Below are 27,633 nucleotides of genomic sequence, written 5' to 3' on the forward strand. Positions count from 1 at the left end.
CATTGTCAATCAGTTTTGCACTTACTAAGTGCCAGGCACTGTGCTAAGTTCTGGGCATACAGAAAAGATAAAAAGCAGAGTCCCTGTTCTCAAGGAGCTCACAGTCTAATGGGGAAGACAATATGCAGTCAGCTTGTGTACAAATGGAACTGGGGGTAATCTCAACATGTTGAGTATAATCAGTTTTCTTTCCTGAATCTGTTCAATGATTTTTTTTACCAGAATTGTTCAGAAATGGGCCCTAGAGTGGTGCTGTCATTTTGTGGACAGAATAATATATGCGACACTTGAAGACATAGTCTAGTTCTCAACCTATTGTGATCACTATTTAAACTATTATTATTAGACTAATTATTATTATTATTAGACTAATTATTAGACTATTTAAAAGTTTAGAATATTGCTATTTAAAAATTAATATTCAACATAGCTACTGTCTTAGGTTATATAGTGCTCTAGTAAGTTTTCAAAATTTGTAAATATTTTCATCACTAAATTTCATCACTAAACTTTTCTTCACTGATCTAAGGCTTAGTGACCGAGAAAGGGCATTGTATTTGTAAGCCTAGCCTCAAGATCATCGAAAGAATGAAGTTTTGATGCAGATGTGACAGTTTTGACATGATTATGGAAGAAAAAGTCTAATGGAGATAGATCAGATGATCAAGGTGGTCAAGCAAAAGGACCTCCACTATCCAACCACTGGTCTGACTAAGTTTTGCCTTGACACTTGTCATTTATCATGCATGTAATGCATAATGATGGAATCCCTCATCTTGCTAAAATTAAAATTTTGTTATTCAAAATTAAAATTAAGAGTGTAAGAGAAACATAATTAATCTTTCAAATAATGCTTTTGTAAATTTGTAGGTTTCATATTTCTGAAGATGTTAAAGCTTGAAAAGTACACTAAGACTTTTGGGACACCTGCATTTTAAAAGGTTTAATAAATACATAAAATTAATGATCTTGCTAATGAAGAATCTCTAATAATGACTGAGCAAAATTTTAGTTTAAAATCAGTCTCTTTTTAAAAAAAAAAAACTATTGTGAAATTTCCATATTGTTAATTTAATAAGGGGAAAGAAGGATCCTTAGTTTTGGTTTGTTTTTTTTTTAATTTATTTGGGAAAGAGAGGGTGCAAAGAAAAGGGAAAAAAGAAAACTCTAAACTACTGAGATGCAGTCATTGATATAACAACTGGAGTAAACTCTTATTTTGCTACTTGTTGCACGGCCAACCAACAAACCTATTTTGTTTGGATCTGTGTCACAATTCTAAACACATGGATTGACGGTAATAGCTTTAAACATGAAATTGTTTTTATTCCCAACTTGGAGAAATTGCAGGGCCTGTTTTGTTGAAGTAATCACTTTGACTCCAGTCTGCATACAAATGTAATACCAAACTGTTGGGCACAAGTCCACCTTATCTCCTACCCAGAGACTTCTTTTATTACCACAATTGTAGGTTTGTATGGCTCTGGCCGTCTAGGCCGGTTGCAGTCTCTTAATAACCTCACAGTCACTGCATCTCAATTGTTCCATCTGTAGTCAAAGGGGAACGAGGTTGTAAATGCAAAGTTTTATGTCACCAAAGAGGAAATATGTTCATTGTCCTGTAACTGCCCAACTTGGTTCTGCACTACTGAACTGCAACGATTCTTTGGCTCTAGCCTTTTCCACTTCCTGGGTTATGTTCTCCACCCCCATCCCTACTCCGCACCCCCTGCCACTAATTGCAGATAGAAACAATAGGTACTGAAATATATTCTTTTTGTTCCTTCTCTTTTCTGGGGATCTATAAAAAGAGTCTAAAAACTAATGTATAAAAAAGATGCTAGGCGTTAAAGCAGTGCGACAGTTCTGACATTACCCTCCTCTTGGGTACCAGTATAACACCTGATTTATAGATTTTCTGTATTTGAGTGAGAAAGATGCATTATATGGCATTTGACAAGCAACCTAACCAATGACCCACATTCGTGGATTTTTGTGCTGGACTGAAATGTTTTAGGATCGTTTTTACTATATTTCTGTGATTAGTCTTACATCACTTGGCACAAATATCTTGCTCTCAATCTCTGCCTATGCTAGGTCTTAAAAAGGAGATTATTATTTGGATGCAGATGCTTCTGCATTTGCATAATCATGGGGGTTGTGGGGGGGAGTGTGTGGTGAGAACCTGGGGACAGAAAACTCCTGCTATTTCTTTCCATGGCTTCATTGCCAAGTTCCTCAGAATGTCATCATCACCAGTACCTTTAATTACAGTCATCTTCATCATCATTTGGCCAGAACACTTCACCTAAGGAGAAGACAAACAGTAAATCTCCTAATAGGATAGTCAGACAGGGGCTTTGTTTGTTTGTGGAAAGCCTTATAATGTCGGTAACACTACATCTTCCATACATGTCAAGAAGCATTATTAGAGGCTTATGATGTACCAGGTGCTGGGAACAGAGGTACAAGCAAAAAGAAAGACATACTTGCCCTCAGTAAACTTACATTCTAATGGGGAAAGACTACACATAAACGGGTGCTGAAAAGGAAAGGGGAGAAAAGAGAGAAGGCATTTGTACAGTCATAGAGGAGAAGTCTAGAGAGTCAGGAGCAGAGCTAGGAGAGGAAGGAAGGAGTGGGCATGGCGATGGCCTGGGCATTTCCTCAAAATGGAGGTTCTGGGAGGAACTTGCCAGATAGAAGATGGGGCCTCAGGGGTAAAAGGATCTTCCAAGGTGAGAAGCCTTCTGGAGAGTGGAAAAGTTTGGAGAGTCAGTAGAACCAGGAAAGAAATTAAGGAGACATTTTCTTCCTGATAACATTTTCTCTCCCAGGTCCCAGTGAACTCACAATTTCCCACCTGGTGAGTTTCTTAAGCGAGCAAGGATCATAACTAGCCCATTCGAATAATTTAGCTGGGAATTTCAAAGCAATATAAAACCTGTTCCACTCAACACATTTCCCCCTTTTGAACAGAAAGGGAAGGGGCCGTTTGTCTCATAGATGGGCAAACACTAGTTTGATTTGGCAGGACATCTCATGACATCTTCAGATGTTGGGTTAAAGCAAAACTGAAAAGGCATCTGCCTAGCACAGCTTGCCTTTATTATTTTGGAGTGCGTGTTTCATATTCATTTACACATAACTCATCCAGAGTGATGTTGCAAGAGCTGTGTGATGTCCAAAGAAGCCCGATGAGTCTTTTGAACAAGCCTCACTAAGCTGATTGTCTCTAAGAGCCAAGAGGCTCCATTCTGTCAGCCCTGTGGCTGTGGCAGGATGGGCTTAAAAGTGCAGAAGCCTTAACTTGTGAGCAGGTTCTAATCTTGGCACTTCTACCTGCCCTGGCTTCAGGGGCTTCGTTCTGGAATTTGGCATCACTAATCTGTGATGAGCTATAACTGCAGGGTAAGAGCCATCACCAAGAAGTCCTGAACACCTAGGAAATTGTGCCCAGATCTCTAACTTCCTTGGTCTTTTAGTTGTAAATCTTAGTTTTAGACCAGAGATCAGCAACTCTGTACCTTTGCATTCTACCACTGGGGCTAGATGGAGTCTATGGGTGGTATGGGGCCACAAAATGCCTGCCATTCAGCATGAATAAATGAAAAGAAAACCATTTATTAAGTGCTTGCTGTGTGTGAAGCACTATGCTAAGCCTAGATAATAGAAACAATCCCTGCTCTCAAGGATCTCATATTCTAGTTGGGGGAGGGGAGACAGACAACATAGAGGACAGTTCACCTGAAATGGGGATGGAAAGGTCCAGGACAAGTAAGGAGCAGGGATCTTTAGTCCTGGCAGATGACAATGCCCAGGAGTTTGCAAGTAGCTTCAGGAGATCAGTATTATGGATCACCCCACCCTGCATTAGCCCCATATTTCAACTTCCACCAAGTTTTGAATTTCATTCGTGATGAAACCAAAGCCTATCTTTGTGTATCTAGAATTTCTTAACTAATAAGGTGTTCATAATTTCCCTCTGAAATAACACGTTTTATATCATAGAAACAGCAAACTTTTTACTACCAGGGAACTTTAAAAATTTAACTCCTTCTTATACTTATATAAGTGAGGAAACTGAGATCTTAAATAATTGTGACCTGCCCAAGTTCAACCAACTAGGAGATAAGGCTAAGCCCTGAGTCTCTTGATTCCCAAACCATTGTGCCTTTCACTACAACAGACTGTCTCCCAAGACCCTCACTCCCTAGAGATGTGAGTTGGGATAATGAACCCTCACTCTCTGCATGCTTTGAATCCCCCAGGTTACCATAGAGGTTGTTGATGGTCCAGACACAGAGTCAGAGAAAGACTTGCACCCAGAAAACAAGCCCAGCTGGCCAATCCCATCACCTGATTGGCGTAATTGGTGGCAGAGGTCTTCCACCTTGACAAGGGTAAACAGTGGTGACCAGGACTACAAGTTTGATAGCACTACAGAAGATAGCAACTTCCTCAACCCCCCCAGGGGATGGGATCGCCATGCCCCAAGCCATCGGACTTTTGAAACCAAAGAACAGCCAGAATATGGTGAGTTTCCATTCAGTGTTATACAACTATTTAGGGGAGGAAATGAGAATGATGAGACATTATTGACACAGAGCCAAGTAAAACACAGTTTACAATATGTGGCTTTTGTTCATTTGTGAAGCATACCTCATAAAGACTAAACTTAACAGAAGCCCCAGTGAGACACTAGCAAGCCACATTTCTCTGGTAAGACTTCAATTTTAAAATATATACCAATTACCCTATGAAGGAAGCATTTTTTTTTAGCTAGGGTTCTTTAGGGTTGTTTCTGTTTTGTTTTGTCCTGTTTTTTGAAGGAAAATTGAGTTTCATATCTAACAGTGGAAGACTAAATTGACATCTTACTGTAAAGACTCATGCTAAAAATAATTTAGTTACAGTAGAACCAGTAAAGAAAATTTATCCTACTTCTTCCTTTGCCTGGGCCATACTATGGTATGGTTTATATTGATTGCAAGTAGATGAATATTACTTAAGTAATTTTGTGTATGCTACATGTGTATGTGTATGTCTTACATGTTAACGCTAACATTGGCAGCCAAGGAGTATAGGATATATAAGAGCTCACCCCAAAGTTACATTTTTGCCACATGTTATACAGCCTATGACAAATGGGTAATTCCTGATTCTAAGTGTCCCATCAGCAGGCATTTACAAAGCATATACTACTCAGCTGATAGTGCTGTGAGGCATACAAAAGAATTTAAAGATAGAGGACCTGCCTTCAAGGAGCATAATTTCATACTGAAACATAACACTAGAATGTGACAAATGTTACAATGAGTGGTGAAGACTAAAACAACTTCAGTTTAGAGGAGAGGGAGAATGGAGACCAGCATCATCAGAAAGGTTTCATTTGAAATGTGGAACTTAAATTGGTGTGTGAGAGAGGCAGCATTTTTAATCATCAGAATGAAAATGAATTTGACCAAAGATTATTGCAGAAACTTTCAAACAAAAATTAAAATACACTGCTTATTAAAAGAGAAGGCTTCTGGGAGGGGATGGAGGCAAAGGTGGAAGAATGTAGGTGGCATAGAGATTAAAGAAATCCATTAAAACAATTTTAAAAAAGAATACCTTGCAAAGTAGAAAACAAAAGAGTTTCTAGGCATGACATATGAGTCTAAAGTTAATTTCACAGGACCTCAAAGAGGAACGGGAAGCAAAAGATCATCTAGTACAACCTTCTCACTGTACAGATGAGGTCCAAAAAAGTTTAGTAATTTTTTCATGGCCATATAGGCAATCATAAATAATAGATTTATTATAAATCACATCCAGGTCCTCTGACACCATACCCAATATTCTTTTTGTTACACCAAACTGTCTCCTGTCACGTATTCTTTTATTATTACTATATATCCCAACAACAAAGCATCAACATGTCAACTAATACTGCATCAAAGATGACTTCCTCAGGTTTTCAAAGAAGTCAATACAAAAAAAAAAAGAATCCCCAAACCACAAATGTTCGTGCCAGAAATTAACATACTTCTCCTACAAATGTCCTTAAACGTCCCTAATCAGAATAACCCCAAGAACTTTCAGTATAGTTCCAGAGACACGGAGAAAAAAAATGGAAGAAAATCATCTAGCTCAGACTTTTAATAGTTTCAGGCTTGCTGACAGCAGTGTTGAATTTATCATTTGCCATAGCACTCATCCTAGTTTCAACACTTGGGGCTTGTCTAAAGTTAGGAAAGGAGAGATTGGCTAGATAAAGTGATTTACTAATTATTTTTAATTAACCTGTACGCCCTTGAGGAAATTTATAGGTAGGGATTTTGATCTGAAAACCATTCAAGAAGTTTCGTTTCTACTTGAGATAAGCAAATAGCTGATAAAAATGAAATAATTTTGAAGCAGTTTATGATAGCTAAGAATCTAGCTATTAACATTTTGTAATCATTTTTGTTTTGAAAATTTTGAAAAGTTTTGAAAGATAACTTTGATTTTAAAAAATTTAGTTATGGACATATGACCATAAACTCTAAGGTCCTTCTACCTAGATCAAAGCAGCCTTGGGTCTAGGGGTGGAGAGATAATTCCATTAATATAAATATGCTTTAATATATATGTGCATAACATTCTACAACTAAACAGTTACATAATATAAGAAGTGTTGTAAGATATATTGCATAGTATTTGGCAGGTTACAAAGTGGAATCATGTAATTCTAATGTTGGAAGGGATCTCAGGGTCTTTTTAATTCAATGCAAATCCCAAAAAGAAATCCTCCTATAACACACCTGACAAATAGTCATTTCCAGTCTGCTCGAAGACCTGCAGTGAGAAGGAACCTATCCACCTCTCTCCAAAGCTCATTCCACTTTTGGAAAGATTGGTTAGGAAGTTTTTTCTGACATCAACCTAAATTTGCCTTATTGAAACTTCTACCCACTGCTCCCTGTTTCTGTCCTCCACAGGCAAGCTGAACAAATCTAAACCCTTTTCCACGTGACAGCCCTTCAGATACTTGAAGAAAGCCATCATGTCACTCCAGGCCTTCTCTTCTCCGAGTTAAACATCCCTAGTCCATTCAAATTATTTTCATATAGCATGGAATAAAAGGCCATTTACCATCTTGATTGCCTTCTGCTGGATACTCTCTAGTTTATCAATGTAACTTCCTAAGTTGGGGTGCCCAGAGCATAATAATACAGATGTAGTCTGATCAGGGCAAAGAGCGGTGGGACTGTCTCCCCCTTATTCTTAAAAGCTGTGACTTTCTTAATGAAGACCAAGGTTGTAATGGCTTTCTTGGCTTCCACATCACACTACTAACATTGAGCTTGGAGTACACTAAAACTCAAAGATTTTTAGACACTGCTAACCATGCCTCCCCATCTTATATTTGTAATGTATTTTTTTAACCAAAATGTTTGAGTTTATATTTATTCCCATTGAATTTCTTTTCAGATTGAGACCAATATTCTTGCTTACAAATTTCTTTTCAGATACTGACTCTGTTTATTTAGTGGCTACTTCTACTAGCTTTGTGTCAACTGCAAATTTGGTAAACATTTCACCTCTACCTTTATCCAATTCATTGTAGTTTTACAGAACTATGCACAAATCTGAGGGGGTGGGGTGCAATCCAATGGAGGTTTCCAGCTGAGCTGTCATTGAATCATTCGTGACTACCCTTTGAATCCAGCCATTCAACCAAATCCAGATCCACTAACTATGTATCATCAACCCACATTTGTTCATCTTTTCCATAAGAGTGGTATGAAAAACTTCAGCAAATATTTTGGCAAAATCTTGGTAAGCTGTATCTTTGGCAGCTTAGTAACCCTAAACCCAGTAAAGGAAATAAAGTTTTTCTGGCATGACTTATTCTTGATAAACCCATACTCACTAACTCTTTCCAATGGCTACTTCCTCATCTAGGTATCTGTTATCTATTACCTATTTCTTTAACGATTATTCCTAGAATTTTCCCAGGAATCAAAGGCCAACCATTGGCCTTTAGTTTACTGACTCCTTTCTTTTTGCATGTTTTTTGAAAATTAGAACTCTGATCAACACAATGATCCACCACAGTTCCAAAGGACTCATGACAAAAAAGCTATCCACTTCCAGATAGAGACCTGATGGACTCGGTGCAGATAGAAGCATATTACTTTTCCTCTGTCTTTCTTTTTTGTTTTTCTTTTGTTGTTAGAACATGCCTACTTTTTGTGGGGGAAGAAAACTGCAACATTTCCCCTTTTTTAGTTTGATAGCACATCTTCCATTCTCCATGACCTTCAAAGTTATCACTGACAATCTGAGTGATCACACCTGCCAGTTCTTTTAGTAGGTGATGTCAGTATTCCTGTCTCAGGTGATTTAAATTCATCAAAGGCATCTAGATGTTCTCTTACTATAAATCTCCTTACTTGTCTTGGGTGTTATCTGCTACCTGTTAACCATTATTGTATGTCATTTCCAGGGCAAAGGTTATTCTCCTTTACAGAGAAAAGAAAAGCAAAATAATAATGAAGCAGCTCTGCCTTCTCTCTGTTGTCAGCTATCATCATCCCATCCACCCCCAACTGTCCTATCTCTTCTTTTATCCAACACGTCAAAAATAAAACACCTTCATCTTTTTTCGTCTTTTGCTTGCCAGCTCATTCTGAATTTACCATTCCTGATACTATTTTTTTTTATTCATTTGTTAACTGTCCTTGTTCCCAAATTCTGTACCTATTTTTTTTTAAATCAAAAGAAGCAAAAGCTAAGTTGGCTGTTGAGACCCACTTTCATCTACATTAGTCTCTTCAGACAATTCATAGTCACAGAATTTTAGAGGTACCTCCATGGACACCCAGTCCAGTCCCCACACACAAATAAATCCCCACCAAAACATAGCTGCTATATCACCTAGCCTCTGCTTGGAGACTCCCATTTTTTTCTCCTCCTCACAACTGTTTCCCTTGGTATAATTAGGATTTCATTTTTGAGTTTCCTTTTCCTCCTTGACTGACTTCACTTGTAGAATTTTTAGTCCTTATAGTTCAGTCTTCCTTTGAACCCTATAAAATCTGTTCCCCACAGATCTGGGGTGGATGGCAGATGACACCTGACTTTTTTCTTCATCTCAATCAGAAACTTGAAGAAGGGGTGGTCATATGCTCCCAAGGTTCCTTTCATTTACACTTCTGTAGCTCATTTTCCTTATTAGTAAGAATCATACAACTGTCACAACAATTACCATGATTATTCTAATAATAGTAGCTCCCATTTCTTTAATTTTCAAAGACTCACAAAGAATTTTATATAGATTATCTCATTCAGTCCTCATAAAAATTCTGTGATTTGGGTACTCCATTATACTGATGGAGAACCTGAAATTCAAAAAAAAGGTTAAGCCGATTGTCAAAGGTCACAAGCCTAGTAAGTGACAGAGACAGGTCTTTGGATTCCCAATCCAGAACATTTTAGCTAGAAGGGATTGTAAAGATCATTTAGAACATTTTACTTGTGAGGAAACTGAGATCCAGAGAGTTTAAACAACCTGCCCAAGGTCACACACCTAATAAGCGGCAAAGTCAGGTCTCTTAAATGTCAGGGAACTTTCTCCTATATCAAACTGGTTTTCTTTTTAGGCGATTTCTTCCCTATCAGGTGAGTTAAGAGAGTCAAGTGACTTCAGCTGCCCTAACCCTGAGACTGAAACCATCTCATAGAAGTCTGGTACCTGAAGCATGCTGAATGTAATATGATAGATATTTTTTAAATCTCCGAAAGGCATTTGTGAAACAAGTCACATCCTGTTCTACAGTGGCCTCTTTTTATTCCGTTACTATGTTCTTTGACTTTTACTTAAATGAGACAACTATTGTCTTTTAAAATTATAAACCACTATATAAATGAAAGATTATCCCTATGTGAATTTCCTATTTTAAGTAAACATCTGTGATAGGCAAGAGAATGAATCAGGACTAATTTTATATACAGTGACAATATTATAAAGCCAATGCTGTCCTTCTAGCTTTTTCCAGATTCAAAAATTCCCACTCTGTCTTACAAAATCATTAGACAAGCATGATCTCCAAGAAAAAGGTACTTTCATTGACATCCATATACTGTGGCTCTCCCCTAAAAAAAAGCTGAGTTATTAAAAAAGTTAAAACTGTGCAGACTGTGAGTAATGTGTGTGTATATGGGTGTGTACACATAAATGTGCATAAGGTGCATTCCCCTTGGATTTTCTGCCTGATACATGGGGGACTGTGCCAATACTAATGCCCCAGGGACACCTCTGATGTTTGTGGTAGGATCCTGTTAGTTAAGAAGGTGAACAAGAAGAATTTTGTTCAAATTCCAACTCTGCTATTTACTACCAACGTAACCTTGGTTGTTGTTATTCAGTCTTTTCAGTAATGTCCAGCTCTTCATGATCCCACTTGGGGATTTCTTGGTGAAGATACTGGGATAGTTTGCCATTTCCTTCTCCAGCTCGTTTTATAGATGAGGAAACTAAGGCAAATAGGGCTAAGTGACTTGCTCAGGGTCACATAGCCAGTAAGTGTCTGAAACTGGATTTGAACTCAAGTCTTCTTGACTCCAGGCCCAGCACTCTTGACCTTGGGCAAGTCATTTTATCCCTCTTGGACTATAAAATGAGGGGGCTGTACTAGATGATCCCCAAAGTCCTTTCTAATTCTAAAACCTATGATAAAGATAAAACCAGTCACTCACTAACCACAATTCACATTTTTATAGCACAGCATTTACCTCACAATGCCCCTAGGAAGAACAAGCATTATTAGCCTCATTTTACTGAGGAACCTGAGGCTTAAATGGCTGTCCTAGAATGTGGAGAGATCTAAAGTTAAGATCACTTAATCTTCCTAGGCAAAATGACTTGACCAGGGTCACATGACCAGTAAGTGTGAGGGCCAAGGTTCAAACTAAGATTGCTCTAACCATTATTTTATCAAGTTGACTCCTTAACTCTGCTCTTGCAGAATATGTGTGGTCCTATACTTTTATTTTTGCTTTAATAAGTAAAATGAAGTAAATAAGTATGTGCAGACAAGTAGGTATTGGAGAGAGGGAGAGAAGAAGGGAGACCAGAATAGCCTGATATCATAGCAAGAAGAAGTTTTAAATACTTGTTTTGGTTATGCGATTAGAAAACTTAATTCTATACAACAGAAAAATTAAAGTTCAGAAAAAAATTTCTTTTGTTAGGGGGTTGAAGAGAGGGGGCTCTTCAAATGGAGGTAGTGGTGGGCAGTCCATGACAGGGTTGTTTTCCTCTCATGGGCAGAAAGCAGGACATAGCCATAAAATGCCTCCTCATCATGCTTAATGCTAAAGATTCTCAGCTGCCAAGAATCAAGAGGAGAAAATTCCTTTTTTTGAAATAGCGCTGCCCTTAGGAACATTGGAAGGCTATGGGGCTGGCATCAGGCCTAGCTCTCAGGTAGAAACACGTGCATTTCATTCTTTCTGTCTATGTAATGCCAGCCCCAATGATTTATTAGCTTTGTATACTCATATTATCTATTCATCAAGGCACCCAAAATCTCTAAATACTAAGATTGCCTTTTCAAATAAACAGAGACCCTGAACTTCAAAGCTAGAAAGAAATGAGGGTGATCTGAGTAGAATTCATGAAGACATGTGACAGAGCAGAAAGTTCACTAAAGTAGGAATCCCAGGGTCCTGGTCCTGGCTCTGCCACTGTCCATGTGACCTCATATGAATTGCTTAACCAGTCTGAACCTCCGTTTCCTCATCTGCAAAAAGAAAAAAGAAAATGTTGGATTAGATGATGTCTAAAGCTATTTCCATCATCAAAGTTCTATGATGCTATGCTTTGAGAATATGAAAATTTTAGTGAAAAGTAAAATGCCAGGTACTGTATTTCTGGCTCCAGTTGATCCAGTGGCATTTCAACTGCGGTCCCTGGTAAGTATGAAATTAGCCAGCAGGGAATCTGCTGGCTAATTTGAGTCTATATCCAAGGCTAGTTGTATAAGCATGTGTGCCTGTGGTGTGTCAGATTGTATACATCTAGCCTCAGAGGCCATCTCCTTTCATCCCATCCAGATTACATTGATGGTGAAGGAGACTGGAGCTCATGGTCTGTCTGCAGTGTAACCTGTGGAAGTGGCAATCAGAAGCGAACCAGGTCATGTGGCTATGCCTGCACAGCCACAGAGTCCCGAACATGTGACCGTCCAAACTGCCCAGGTTTGTTGAGGAATGGGACCCAGGGGTGTGCTGGAGCGAGACTGTACAAGTTCACTAGAACTGATTGTTAAATTTTCATTGTGAGCATTGACACTTCAGAAATCTATAAACACTGATAAGTAAGATGTCTGAGAAGCAAATGTGAGAAGGAACTGCATTTTCCAGTCATGGAGAACAATTGAAGAAAATGCATAGAGGCAAGAGGTAGAGAATTTAAATCAGGGAATGACTATGTAGCTGATCTGTAACAGTTCATGGAGATAAATGAATTAAGAAGTCTAGAGAGGATCAGGTTAATAACCTTACATGCCCCATAGTGGACTCAGTATTTGATCCAGGAGGTAATAGGGAGCTACTGTATCTTTTGGAAGAAGGAAGTAACTTTCCCTGTCCTTTATAAAAATCCCTTTGGCACCATTGTGGAAAACTGGCTCTAAACCTGAAGCAGTTAGGAGGCTAATGCAGTATTCCAGGAGACAGGCTGAGGACCGGAATCAAGAGAAGGGGATGTAGATAAGAGATGTTGTGAAGGTAGAAATGAGAAGACTAGAAGATTAAATATGTAGATGTGTAGGATGATCGTGAGTGAGAAGTCCAGTGAGACCAAAGTTGTGAGCTTGAGTGTCTGGGAAGATTAGGCAGCTAAGTGATATGGTGGATACAACACTGAGCCTGCAGCCTGAAAGACCTGAAAAAAATAAAGATCATAATATGAATAGCACCTACCTCCCAGGGTTTTTGTGAGGATCAAATGAGATAATAATTCATTGTAAAGTGTTTAGTACGGTGCCTGAAACAGAGTAAATGCTGTGTAAATGCTAGCGATTATTAAGATGGTAGTGCCCTACAGTAATAGCAATATTGTATGATCAGCTGTGAAAGACTTAGCTATTCTGATCAAGACAGTTGTCTAAGACAGTTCCAAAGAATCTATGATGCAAAATGCTGTCCACTTTGAGAGAGAACTGAGGAACTCTGGGTACAGATTGAAGCATACTTTTTTTAACACCACCTTTATTTTTATTTTTGTATTTGTGCTTTCTTTTGCAACTTGGCTAATATGGAAATATGTTTTACATGATTTCACATGTATAATCAGAAGCGTAATGAAATTGTCAATGAGGATTATGCCATTGATTTTCAGAAATGAACGTAAATTTTTGGTTTTATCTTTTGAGGAAAACTAGATGAAATTTCACAGGTAGGTGTATGTATGTGTTTGTGTGTGCATATGTGTGTGTGTGTGCATTTGTATGTGGATAAAAGAGTAACCAGTGAAGATGATTTTCCAGTATGATCCCAAAATAATGATTAGAGTCTGCTATGTAAATTTCCGTCAGGTCCAAGACCCAAGCAATTACACATATGCAAATCACAAAGACAAAAAGATGTGTATTTGTTTGATAGTAGGGGAATTGTTTATGAAAAATTCGTCCTATGAAATTGAGTAGCCAATCAGGTGGGTAATGGAGAAACTCTGTAATCTTTGAAAGAGTCTGTAGGACACAGACTGAATAAACTGCAGCGCTGGGGTTGACTTCTTTGGGATAATGCTGTATCTGGTTCACATTATGATTTCCTGAAGAGTGCTAGGCTCAAAAATGTATTTCCTGGTATGATAATCTATTGAATTCACCAAATATAGCTCAGATAGCCTTTGGCTCTTACAAACCAAAGCAAACCCACCTTCAAAATAAAGATTGGCTCTCACTGAAGGTGCTCAGAAGACTGTGCTTCATCTTCTTAAGGCATTTAACTCCAAGAGAGAAAATTCAGAAATATATAAATAAACGGCGGCACTGTTGAAATAATTCAGTACAACCAAGAAGGATTTCAGCACCAGACACTGTACAAGGCCCTGGAGCACTAAAGCAAAATAAGGCCCTGATCTCAAGGAGCTTACGGTATTGAGGAGAAACAAAAATGGACATTTAATTATGAAATCTATATAAAATAATTTTGGAAAGACAAAAAAAAAAAGAGATGGGGGAAAGACAGGAAGAAGAGAGAAAATTTGGAACTCAAAATTTAAAAAAAAATGAATGTTAAAAACTTTTATACATTATTAGGAAATATTTAACAAATACAAATATATTTAGACTATGTAAAAAAGATGGTGATACCCTTCATAATAATGGGCCTGAGTAAGTTCAAAAGAGAAGTCTTGAGGGAAAAAAGTAATGACCTTGATTTTGAACACACTAAATATTAGATATGTATGGGACATCTAATTCAAATTATCTAAAAGGCACTTGGTAGCATAAGCCTAGAACATCAAGTTAAGAAACAGTAGAAGAAATAAATGGAGCTTCTTACTATAAATAGCTTTTTCAAGAAGTTTGACTGAGGAAAGGAGAAGATGATCGCCAGGAAAGGGGATGGAGCAAGGAATGACAATTCTGGCAAACTTCTGGAAAAGAATGAAGGGTGCAGAGAAGGACCACCTCTTCATCAGAGACCTAAGTAAAAGAGAAAATGCTGGGGATGATGACAAGGAGTAAGTAGAAGAGAAAGAAGGGCTGATATCAAATGGGCAAGAAGGCCTTAAATGTCAATCCATGGAATTTATATTCTATCCTGTAGGCAATGGTGGTGAGACACTGGATGTTTTTGATCAGGGAAATGACCTAATGGTTAGGCTTAGGTCTTAGAAAGATTATTTTGAGAGCTATGTGAAGAGTAGACTGAAATGAAAGGGACTGGAAGCAGAGAGAATTTTTTTAATTTAATTTTTTTCAATTAATACATTTTTTCTCTCTCTCATATCTTCCCTTGCCAACACACATACAAACACTTATTGAAAACCCCTGAAACAAATTATTCAGAGTCAAACACAACAAGTTCTCACATTGGTTATGTCCAAAACCATGTTTCCCTCTGTACATCACCTCTTAGTGCATCACCTTTCTGATGGGGGTAGGTAGCACATACCAAGTGTTCTCCTGGTTCTGCTCATTTGTATCTGCATTAATTCATACAAGTCTTCCCAGGTTTCTCTGAAAGTGTCCCTCTCATTATTCCTTATGGCACAATAGTATTTCATTGCTGGGATATCATGACCATAGTTTAGGCAAACGCTGATGAGACTCTGAATTTGGGTGGTGGAAATATGAATGGAGATAATAGGATGCCTGGGAGAGATGGGAGGACAGATCTGGCAACTGATTTGATATGGGGGGAGAGGGAAAAGAAAGAACCAAGGACAACTCCAAGGTTATGAATGTTAGTAAGTGAAGGACGATGGTGTCCTCAGTAGAAATCAGGAAGTTTGTAGAAGGTGTGGATTTAAAAAGATAATGAGTTCTATTTTGTACCTGCTGAGTTTGAGATGCTGACAAGGTAACAGGGAAGAACCATCCAACAGACAGCTGGTAATTAAGGACAAAAGCTCATGAGAAAGATTAGGGCTTCATATAAATATTAAGGACTCTCCTGCCCAGAAACAAATATACTCAATATATTTAAAAGATATAAAACCTAAAAAGGTAGCTTTGGCATCTACTATGCATAAAAGCGACACAGTTGAAGACCATAAATGTTATATATTAACTTTAAAATGTGTAACCTTACTATCTGTAATCTTGAAAAAGTTACTTCATGTCTCCAGGCCTATTTCCTCATCTATAAAATGAAAGTGTTGAAGCAATTGTGGTCTCAAAGATTCCTCTCTGGTTCAAATTTGTTATCCTGATCTTGGCCCTTGGCCTTAGATTTGTTTTGTTTTTTGTTTTTCTTGAGAATATTGAATTATAAAATTGAGGTTCATCACAAGAAATTTTACAGCCACCCATGGATAAATATAAATTTCAAACTAAGCTATTAACATAATCTATATGTGATTCCCAACTGTTACACAAACTTTTAAATAGAATGCATATAATTAAAGATCCAACTGGCATACTGAACGGAGTTTTTACTAAATTTTCTTGATCATATCAGAGCATGAATATAAACACTCTTGGTGTACTATAAGGCCCTGGGTAAATATAAGGTCTTATTATTGTTGGTTGTCTATAGATATCTTCATGGATTTTCAAGACCCATCGCTAAATACAGATCACGGATACAAATGCACTTACAATCCAAGGCAACTTCTTGTCTAATTACTGTTGTTGTTTTGGCACTTGACTTCTTAATCACAAAACCAAAATTTTAGGCTACTGAATTTATATATGCAGGGAACACTATACAGTTGCAAACATCTATTGTCTCATTTTGTACTGTCACCCTTAGGTCCCTTCATCACTAGGTTACATTTTTGAATAAAATATTACCATGTGCTTTTTTCTGGGAAATTCCAAATTCCAAAGGGACAACTAAAAGGAAACTAAAAAGGGACAGAATTTCAGGGAAAGAAAATCCTTCACTAGCAGTTTCCTTTTTTCTGCACACAGAAGTCCTATTCACAGAAGTGGAGTTTGGAGCTTTGAATGGAAGGGTGTAGTCAGAGGAGAAACAATAAGAGATTTGACAGTATTGAATGTGGAAAAGGTGTACATGTGTGCGTTATCTGCATACATATATATGTGTGCCTATGTGGCTATGTATGGGACATGAGGGAAGGAGCAGCCCTGTATAGGTGTGGAAAAACTTAGAAGCCAATGAAAATGTTTTGTTTCCTTGCCCAATTTTTTCCCTCCCTTCAATGCTCTTCTTCCTCCCTCCAGTGATTTTTGCTTTTAAAGGCAGGGAGCTTCCCTAGAAGAGCTATAGACAACTGCCACCAGTATATAGATTATTTTCTTCTATTTCTCTTTTTAAAATTTTTCTGCAGGCATTCAGAAATAGGAAAAATGTTCGTGTCCATAAGGAATATATGTATATTCCTTTCTATGGGCAAGATGCCACCTTCAGAAGTTCTTTCCAACCACATGACCCCATGATTTCCTTAGACCTAAGGCTCATTTTCTTGGCCTCTAAACCTGACCTCTGTTTTCCTAGCCACGAAAACTTTACCAGCCACCATAATTAAACTACCAAGCAATTTAACATGCATAATAAATAGATTTTCACCTTACAATATTTTATACTACCTAGAAAATAAGTGTTGAGTACATACTTCTTACCAGATTAGATCCATAATAAATTTTTATATAACAACAACTAGCATTTATATAGCATTTTAAGGTTTGCAAAGCCTTTTATATGACACGTTTTTACATATGTTGTTTCATTTGATCAGATAGTGCAGTCAGATTCCTGTTCACACTGCTAGTATCAACTGAGTGGAATGGCGTACAGGATGCTGGTCAAGGAGTCCTGTCTCAGATGCTAGTTTTGTTAACTTCTCTGGGTTTCAGTTTTCAAATCTGTAAAATTAAGGGATTGAATTAAATAACCTTGAAAGTCCCTTTCAGCTCTAAATCTATGATTTTATTAAGATCCTAACCATAGTGATAAAAATTAGATAATAGATCTCTCAGCCAGATATTTAAAAAATCACTAGGTCTATCCTACCATCCCAAGAAATATTCTCACCAAGTACCTTGAACAGAGATAAAATAAATCTTGCCCTCCCTTCCCTCCCTGCAAATCTATCTTGTTTTCAGATTAATTAGTAATTAGTCTAATTACTACTAAGTAATTAGTTATTAGCTAATAACAATTTAGGATGTTATTCTCTTCCCACCCCCAGATATATTCACTATGTTAGTCATGAGATTCTTGAAGACCAGAATCAAATGAATTATATCATCTAGTCAACTTTCTAATTTTTTTCAGGTAAGAGAACTAAAGCTGAAAGCAATTATGTGGTTTTTCCCAAGGTCACATGTGAAGGCCATGCCACAGTCAAAGCTAGAACCCCATCCTCCTGACTCCCAGTCTTTGGGGAGGCCTGCTGGTATGGACAAAGGGAGAAGGGGCAATCTTCTACATTTATGCTTAATGTACAAGGAAGCTACATTGTAGACAATTCCCAATAACAAACACAAGTATGGCTGAAAACAGACCTATTTTTTTTTTTTCAGTAAAATCAACCACTTGGAAATGATTCTTCTTTAATCCCAGTTATTGCTTTTGGTTAAGGCAGTGACTTTCCTCTTCCTTACCAACTCCAGGGAACAAGATGATGGATTCAGTTATCCTATTAGGAGAATGCCCACTCCCATTTGGTTTATTTCAAGCTTTTCCCTTCTGTACCCTCATCAAGGGGTTAGTAGAAATGATGTACTAATTCTTCTTATCTGTTCACACACACACACACACACAGTGTCTTTTCTGCTGCTACCTACTCCAAGCTTCTCTGCTCCTAGGGCTTTCTGTTTATCCCCCAAATGCCATCCTTTTCCATTGGAAGAACTATTCCATGAAGTCATAGCATGTCAGAATCTGAAATGTTTATAGAAACCAATTAATCCAGGGATGAAGCCAAGATGGTGGAGAAGCAGAAGGAAGTACAGTGAGCTCTCCTCAGTAATACTCCTTAAAACAGAATGCACCAGATTGAATCCTGATACAAATGTTTTTTTTAAAAGTCGCAGTTAGTCATTTTCCCAACCCAGGTCAGCACAGGGAACAGAGAGAAACATCTCCAGACACTGGACTATAGGGTCTGGCTAGGAGTATGTGCCCAGGGAGAGGCTGTGTACTAGGGCAAGTGGAGGTCCTACCCCCTTAGCAGGACACCTCAAGACCCATAAAAAGTACATTGATTGGGACAGGCGCAAGCTAGCCACTTTGTCACTCATTGTGCAGTTTTAGATCATAGGCACAGGGAAGATGGGGGATTAGCATTCAGAGGTAAGGAGTGGTGGTCATAAGCCATGGGCTGTGTGCTGAGTTAGAACCAAGTTCAGAAGCAAACAGTAGCTGTGGGACTATAACTTTAGGAGCTGAACAAGGTCCCAGTTCCAATGTCTAGCCCAGTCTGAAGACTGCAGATGTATAATTGGAACTGGACTCCTCAACCAAAAGGAAACCTATATTTTTACTCTGAAACAATAAAGCATTTCAGCTGGCTGATAGTGATTGAATACAGTCCTTGACCTCTAAAGGAGGCAAGCCCGCAGGCCTGTTGATCAAACCCAATTATAAATCAGTAATTTACAAAGCTCAGATGTTGGGGGGAGGTAGGGTGGATGTAGGGGAACCACAATCAGATTTTGCCCTGGATCAGATCACTTTTTGGAGTACTAAGAGTTTACAGGTATCTAGCGTGAGCTATTTCTGTGATCCTGGAATCTGTATCTAATCTATCTATAAAAGTATAGATAATATTCTGTATTCTAAAGAAACGAACAACTGGGCAAGCCTAGATATTCCATTCAGAAGTTTGCAGAGCCTAGCCTACTGTAAATGAACTAATGTAAAGTTCAGAACCAGGAAATAGGCTTCAGCAATAAACAAACCAAAAACACTCACTACTTATAAATCAGAAGAAGAGAATGATTATAAAATAACCATAAGCAAAGCTTCAAAGAAAAACATAGGTTGGACACATATCAACTAGAATTCCTGAAAGACGTGAAAGAAGGGTTTTTAGAAAGAGTTAAAAATATTTTTGTAAATGAAATAAGAGTGCCAAAGGAAAAAATCTGGAAAAGAAATGAGAATTATGGAAGAAAGAATTGGAAAGGGAATTAATAGCTTGGCACAAGGGATGTAAAACATTGTCCAAGCAATACAGATGAAGTGCTACCTCAGTTTCCAAATCTTTTCTACCACAAAAAGCTGTAAAAGTTTTTGTAATTTTTGTAATCCTTAGAGTTTATTTTTTCTTAGCATTATTCCATCCCTTATTCTACCTTCCCCTTAATTGCTCCTTTTCCTTTCTTCTCATTTCACTCCTATTTCCCTTTTGAATGAAACTTCTCTGAGTGAAGTATTTATTTCTTTACTAGACTTTATGTGTGCATGTGTGTGTATGTGTCTTGAAATTCTTAGGATAGATCAGAGAGAAGTTAATGACTACATGAGATAACATGAAATATTAAGACAAAGTTAAAAGGCTGGAAAAAATAGAAGAAACTGTGTGGTATCTCATAGCAAAAACAACTGACCTGAAAAACAGAGTAGAAAAAAATTAAGGATAATTGGACTACCTGAAAGCCATTACCAAAACAAGAGCCTAGATATCATGTTTCAAGAAATCTCAAAAGAAAACTGTCCAGATCTCTTGGAAACAAAGGTTAAAGTAGAAATAGAAAGAATCCACCAGTCACCTCCTGAAAAAAAAAAAAAAACAATAATAAAAACTCCTAGAAACATTGTAACCAAAATCTAGAGTTTGCGAGTCAAAAACAAAATAATGCAGGCAGACGGAAAGAAAAAATTCAAATACTGAGGAGCCACAGCCAGAATCATCTATGATTTAGCTACCACTAAAAGGGAATGGAATATGATATTCCAAAAGGCAAAAGACATAGGCTTACAGCCAATAATAATTTACCCAGCAAAAGAAAGCATAATCCTACAAAAGATAAATGAAACTTAATGAAACAGAGGGCTTCTAAGCATTCCTGATGAAAAGACCAGAGTTGTGTAAAAACTTTGAAATTCAGACACAGGAGTCAAGAGAACCGTAAAAAGGTAAGCACAAATGAGCAATAATAAAGGATAGAATAAGGACAAACTGCTTGCTTTCTAACATGGGAAGATGATAGATGTGTACCCTGTGAACCCTATAATAACTGGGGAGGTGGGGCAGAAAAAGAATCTAATTATATAGAAGGCCTAGGAGGGGCTGTGTGGTAATAGTCCTAAAGGAGGAATGGAAAGGGAGGTGAAGAGTTATATACTGGGGAGAGGGGAAGAAGGAAAGGAAAAGGTTAGAGAAAATGATCTCACAAAATCAAGATATGCAGGGGCAGCTAGTTGGTGCAGTGGATAGAATGCTAAGTCTAGAGTCAAGAAGACTTATCTTTCTGAGTTCAAATCTAGCCTCAAACACTTATTACCTGTGTGACCCTAGGCAAGTCACTTAACCTTGTTTGCCTCAGTATCTAATGTATTAAATGAGCTAGAGAAGGAAATGGCAAATCGTTCCAGTATCTGCCAAGAAAACCCCAAATGTGGTTACAAAGAGTAGAAGTCTATACAAAGAAGGAGGGAAGGTATAGAGGAATGGCTGAGAAGACCCTCACTCTCATCTGAACTCATTAAAGGAGGAATGAACACACACACATACACACACACACACACACACACACACACACACACACACGAGTTAAGTAGAGAAATACTTTTCACTCAACAGTGAAATAGAGGGAGATGGGGAGAAAAAGGTAGATTAAGGACAGGATTAATTGTAAGCAAAACAAACTCTAAGGATTACAAAAACATTTCTAGCTCTTTTTGTGGTAGGAAAGAATTGAAAACTATTAAAGTGCCCATCAATTAGGGAATGGCTATACAAACTATGATATACAAATGTGATAGAATACTATTTTACTCCAAGAAATTGAGGAAGACTTGTATAGACAGATAGAGAGTGAAATGAACAGAGCCACCGAACAATTTATACATTGACAACAATAATATAAAGACAAACAACTTTGAAAGACTTAGGGTATCTCATCAAGGTAATGACCAACCACAATTCCAGAGGAATGATGTAACATGCTACCCACCTCCTAATACAGATGTAAAAGACTCAGAGGGTAAATTGACGTTTTTGTTTTTGTTTTGTTTTGTTTGATGGACCTGGCCAATGTGGAAATTTTTTTTGCCTGACTACACATGTTTGTAATAGAGGTTTTGTTTTTCTTTTGCTCTGTTCAGGGAGGGAAATGGGAGGGAAAGAAGGAAGATGTTTGCTGATTGGGAAAAAAATGTATTAAAAAAAAAGGAATCAACTAATTCAAACCCTCCATCACAAAAGAAAGGAAACTGAGGCTGAGAGAAGTTAAATAACTTGCCTGCTAGTTAGTAGCAAAACTATTGTAAGAACTCAGTGAAACCACTGATTTTTCCATTGGTTTGTTAAATTTCAGCCCCCCATTTTTTTTCTATGCTCTTCCTATAGTATGAGAAGAAGCAAGAGCAGAATCCTAACATGGCAGGCAGAGAACTCATTGAGAAACATACCTTTATCCCATCATGAAAATAAACTCTTATCAATGTATTACAGGGGAAGTTTTGAAAAAGAAATCAGGTCAAATGAAAATCAGACAGTGTACCTCAAAGAAATTTATCATAGTCTTTTGCTCCTTTTCTAAACCTGAAGTCAGACTGCAAGGATTTAGAAATACAGGCTCAAATCACACTTCTCCCTTCAAAGTTACCAGTGTTCTCTTACTTACGAGATACAATAGTCTCTTCCCAAACCTCTTCTTGCCCTCTGCAGACTTTGACACTGTCAGTTTCTCTTCTCCTGGATATTCTCTCTTCTAGGTTTCTCTCCTAGTTATACACCTGTCTGACAATTTCTCAGTCTCCTTTGCTGTATCTTCTTCCGTATCACCCTCACTAGTTTTGAATGTTCCCCAAGGATCTGTCTTGGCTCCTCTTCACCCTGCTTGGTGACCCTCTCAGTTCCTATGGATCTAGTTATTATTTCCATGCAGACTATTCCCAGATCTACACCTCTCTTTTGAATTCCAGTCTTGCATTAAACAACCTATTAGACATATCAAATTGGATGTCTCATATACATCTCAAATTCAACATGTTAAAATACAATCATCTTTTCCACCCAAACCTTTCTCTTTTCCAGACTTCCCTATTATTGTCAAATGTACCACCATCCTCCCCATGACTCATATTCACAATCTCAGTTGTATTCTCTGTTCCACACTTATATCCACCCTATATATCTGATTTGTTCTCAAGTCTTGTCATTTCTGCTTCCACAATTTCTTTTATTATGTCCCCTCCTATCTCATGCCAGCCCTCATCATGTCCCACCTAGGCTATTATAATAGCTTTATAATAGAGTTTCCTGTTTCAAGTCTCTTTCTGATCTATCCTCCACACTCCTACCAGTAATTTTTCTAAAGTATAGGTCTCACTATGTCACCCTCCTCCTTAATAAACTCCATTGGCTCCCTATTACCTCTAGGACCAAATAGAAAAATACTATTTGGCATTTAGACCTTTACCACCAGGTTCTTTTTTGCCTTTCTGGTCTTCTTATGCTTTAGATCTCTTCAGTTTATGTACTTTATGATAGTCATACTGACCTTCTTGCAGTTAAACCTGAGATGGTTTATACCTTTTCATTAACTGTCTCCATGCCTGGAAAGATGTCCCTTCTGGTTTCCCTTGGTTCCTTTGAGGCTTGGCTCAAAAGCCTACATTCTTCAAGAGGCCTTTGATGATTCTTTCTCATCTGAAATTGATTGGGTAGGAGAGTTACATGGTCTGATCTGCACGTAAGGAACATCTCTTTGGTAACAATGTGTAAGAAGGACTGGAGAGGTTAGAGATGACTTCAATCAAGGGAGACCATTTAGGGGGCCATTAGAAAAACAGATCAAAAGTGATGTGATCTCAAACTAAGATGGTAATCTTGCAAACAGAGAGAAGGCGTAAGACGCAAAGGATAGTAAAAATGACTAGACTTGGAAACTGATTGGACATGTAAAGTTCAGGAGAGTGAGGAGTCCGTGATAATGCCTAAGGTATAAAACCTGGGAAACTAAAAGATGGTGGTGTTTTTGACAGAAATAGGGAAATGAAATTAATTCAGTTTTTGACATGTGTTTAAAACTCCTCTGGGACATCCAGTTTAAAATTTCTATTAGGCAGTTGGTAAAGCAGGACTGAGGGCAAAGACTGGGATAGGATATATTTGTAAATTATTTATCTACCTATCAATCTATCTATCTGTTTATCTATCTACTTATCTATCGTGTATCTATCCATCTACACATATGTCATCTGCATAGACATGATTGATCTAAAGGAGCTAATAAGGTTAGAAGCTGTAGAGAGACAGATGTAGGCTCAGAATATAGAAGAACCACCAAATAATTAGAGAGCTATTCAAAACTGGAATGAGCTGCCTTTTGAGGTAGGGAATTCCCTTTCATTGGCATGTTCAAGGTGAGGCTAAACTATCTGGTAGGGATATTATATAGAAGATGGATGATTTGGATAAAGCTTGAACTAGATAACCTTTAATGTCTCTTCCAATTCTAAGATTCTAAGATTCCCATAGCCCAGTCATACAAACCATAGCAGAAGTAGGCAGGGCCATACGCAAGGGATAGGGTAGGTACTGGTAAATAAGGAAAAAGCCAATACAGGATTTTTTAGGCCAAAGGGATGTTCTGTGTACTAGGAACATTTTAAAATAATTTTCAAAGCTACATCAATCTTCAGAAGAGAAAGAGTAATCTTGCCCTGAACCTTGTAGTTCTTTTGGAAACCTTATTGATATTCCTTGGTACTTTCCGTGTAAGAGAAGATAGAGTAATTAGAGTAGTAGTAGTCTAGTAAAAGGGGATTATGTTTCTTCAGTTTTGCTTGAAGTAGTTCCCACATTCAAGAGTTACTACTTGTGTAACTTTGAACCATTCTTTTTAACCAAATTGAACCTCTATTTTTCCTCCAAAATGGCAATATCTACCAGGCCACCCCATCTTTCCCCCCTTCCCCAGGGCTGTGGTACATATTTACATGTAAATATGTGAGGTAATTTTTTTTTCTTTACGCATAAGTATATGCATGTTTACCAGCGCTCACTAATCCATGAAATTCTAGGCCATCTCCCTCTCTCCTAGGTACCATCTTGCCCTGGGCTCCACACTGCAGAAAAACCAACAAAATGGAAATTCCCTGGGACTGCTTCAGAGTTATTTGAGTTATGTTGCAATTTCTGTTACAAACTATATCCTTTTTAGTATATTTTATGTTCTATCTGCCTTAAATTTTTTTTCTGTCCACAAATTCATGCCAATAAAGCAGTGTAGAGCACAAAAAGATCTTTGTTTAGACTTTTTTTTTTAAAGCTGTCTCTCTTTTTCATATAACTGGAAAAAATATGAGCTTCTGTCTGTGTTTAGGAATTGAAGACACCTTTCGGACAGCTGCCACAGAAGTAAGCCTGCTTGCAGGAAGTGAAGAGTTTAATGCCACCAAACTCTTTGAAGTTGGTAAGTTGCTGTAAGATTTTTATCCCAATATTGATTTAACTTTTTTCTTCTTTCTGTCTTTGCAAAGCCATCTTTGGATTCATCTTAAGGCCTCATTTAGCTTTCACTGGGCTCAGTTTTTCCAGGACATTATTTCTTCTGTACACACATTCCCAGAAAGAAAATGGCAGGGCTCAGGCTTGAGCCAGAAAGTATTGGCTCCCTACCCCAGGCCATTTTCATTGGGGAGGGGGTGTAGGTAGGGATAGGAATAGTCCCAAGTCTATGTTAGGGTGACACCAGATTTTACTGCTTTAGTTCTGCAATACTTTCTACCTCCCCAAGCAAGGGAATCAAGAAAATCAATCAGAAAACATACAAAATGAGGCACAGAAATATGTAATCTCCCTGGTCTCAATTAGCTTTAGTAACTGGTAACAGAACTATCATGAAATATTTTTTTCTCTCATTTATTCCTACTTTTTTCTCCTATGCCACATCTTAAAAAGGACTAATTATCAGTCACCATGCTGACTGATTTTGAATTTGAGTTACTTTCCCTGCCTCTAGCTAGGATGCCTTGAATGAGAAGCAGCCAGGTATCAGGTAGGAGGAAAAGGCACGCCTGGGCTAGAATGATGCACATATTAATTAGCTCCTAATTCATTGAGAAGCTATTACAATCATCAATAGGGTGATATGTTTATTATAGATATATTCCTCAACATAGTGTATATTCGTTCTGTGCTATCACTTCAGTCAAGGTTATGGTAGAAGGAAAATTATTTCAACTACAAAGACTTCCCCAGACTAAGGATATAAGCCTTAATATCATAACTGAGGGGCTAGGCACTTACATTCATTGGTGAGTTTTTCATACTCTTTGGTCTTCTTTGCTGAATCATCTCTGTCCACTAGGCTCCTTTGGTTCTATCCTGGCTCTTCTTTCTCTGCCTTCTATAGTGATCTCATCAACTCTCTTGGGTTTGTAATTATCTCTTATGTGAATTACTCTCAGATCCATCTCTCCAACCCTTCTCTTGAGCTATTCCAGCACTACATCATCTTTTGCCTACCTGCCATCCTTATTTTGATATCCATCCCATAAGAATTCCAAATTCAATGCATATTAACTAGAGCTATCATCTCCCTAAATGTATTCCACCTCTGAACTTTCCTTTTCTGTTGGGAGTATCCACCATTCTCCCAGTCATCCTGGTTGATAATCATGAAGTTATCCATAACTTTTTGCTGTCCCTTACTCTCAGTTGCTAAGACTTTATTCATTCTCTCTCTAAGATAGCTCCTGAATCCAGTTCTTTCTCTTGACACACATATATACTATATCTACACATATCACCTTAATCCAGAGTCTCGTCACCTTTCATGTGGACTATAGCAATAACCTCTTAATTGGTCTCCCTGTTTCCAGTCTCTCTCCCTTTCTATTACATTCTCTGCACAGCTTCCAAAATAATCTTTCCAAAGAACAGGTCTGACTCTGTTGGTTCCCTGCTCAAGAAGTTTCAGTGGTTCTCTCTTGCCTCTAGGATAAAATAGAAATTTTTCAGCTTGGCATTTAAATACCTTCTCATCATAGCCCCACACTTACCTTTCCAGACTCATTTTGTATTATTCCCCTTCATACTCTATATTTCAACCAAACTGACCTTTTTGTGGTTCTGTCTCCCACTTCCACTTCTTTGCCCAGATAGGTGACCCAATCCCACTCCTTCTAAGACCGCACACCCTTTCCATTTCTACCTCTTCAAAGCTTTACTTTACTCCTAGGATCATGTCAGATGATACCTACAAGAAGCCTTCCCTGATCTTCAGTAGTTGTTAATGTGCCTCACTACCATCAAGTTATTTTTATTTACCTGTGTAAACATTGTATTCTCCCTGGAAGAAAGTTGCTTGAGGTCAAGAATTTCATTTTGTTTTAACTTTATATCCACAAGTACCTAACACAATGCCTTATGCATATTAAGCCCCTAATAAATGTTTGCTAAATTCAAAATACCAGTCAGGCTGCAAGTAAAAAAAACTAGTGACCTGAGAATCAGGTGCCTGTCTCTATCAAACCATATGAATCTCTCTGCCATATTTTCCTCATCCATAAAATGGAGCTAATAATGCCCTCCCTCATCCTTTTCACTTTCTGAAAGAGTTTCATAGTTCCTATACTAGTCTTAGAGATCGATCTGAAACAGTGTCATGAACATGCACTATAAAATTTAGCCTGGAGAAAATATCCTTTCTTATGGCTCTCTAATTGCTTAAACGGGTATCTTTCAGAAACAGTGTTATTTTCCATTTCCATTCCTTACTCTGCCTGCTGGCAGAAAGCCTCACTCCCAAACACTATACCTTTTCCCATCAGCTC

The 27,633-nt window shown here is 37.8% G+C and overlaps 1 protein-coding gene and 1 long non-coding RNA gene across 4 annotated transcripts in view; one reads left to right on the forward strand and one right to left on the reverse strand.

Moving 5' to 3' along the window:
* The window catches only part of ISM1 (isthmin 1), a 98,370-nt gene that overhangs the window by 66,495 nt on the left and 4,242 nt on the right, over window positions 1–27,633 (forward strand). The window contains exons 3-5 of the mRNA XM_072634472.1: window positions 4,272–4,536; window positions 12,088–12,231; window positions 25,179–25,268. Of these exons, the coding sequence (XP_072490573.1) occupies window positions 4,272–4,536; window positions 12,088–12,231; window positions 25,179–25,268 (499 nt within the window). The remainder of the gene's footprint in view (window positions 1–4,271; window positions 4,537–12,087; window positions 12,232–25,178; window positions 25,269–27,633) is intronic.
* LOC140520517 (uncharacterized) overlaps window positions 17,337–27,633 on the reverse strand; it is a 48,688-nt gene continuing 38,391 nt past the window's right edge. Inside the window, exons 4-5 of one of the 3 annotated variants that reach the window (XR_011972544.1) lie at window positions 23,384–23,500; window positions 17,337–17,540 (exon numbers count right to left, since the gene is read on the reverse strand). This is a non-coding gene — a long non-coding RNA (uncharacterized lncRNA). The remainder of the gene's footprint in view (window positions 17,541–23,383; window positions 23,501–27,633) is intronic. The other 2 variants (XR_011972546.1, XR_011972545.1) reach the window with 2 other exon arrangements.

This window comes from Notamacropus eugenii, chromosome 1, assembly GCF_028372415.1.
Source record: "Notamacropus eugenii isolate mMacEug1 chromosome 1, mMacEug1.pri_v2, whole genome shotgun sequence".
NCBI classification, from domain to species: Eukaryota; Metazoa; Chordata; class Mammalia; order Diprotodontia; family Macropodidae; genus Notamacropus; species Notamacropus eugenii.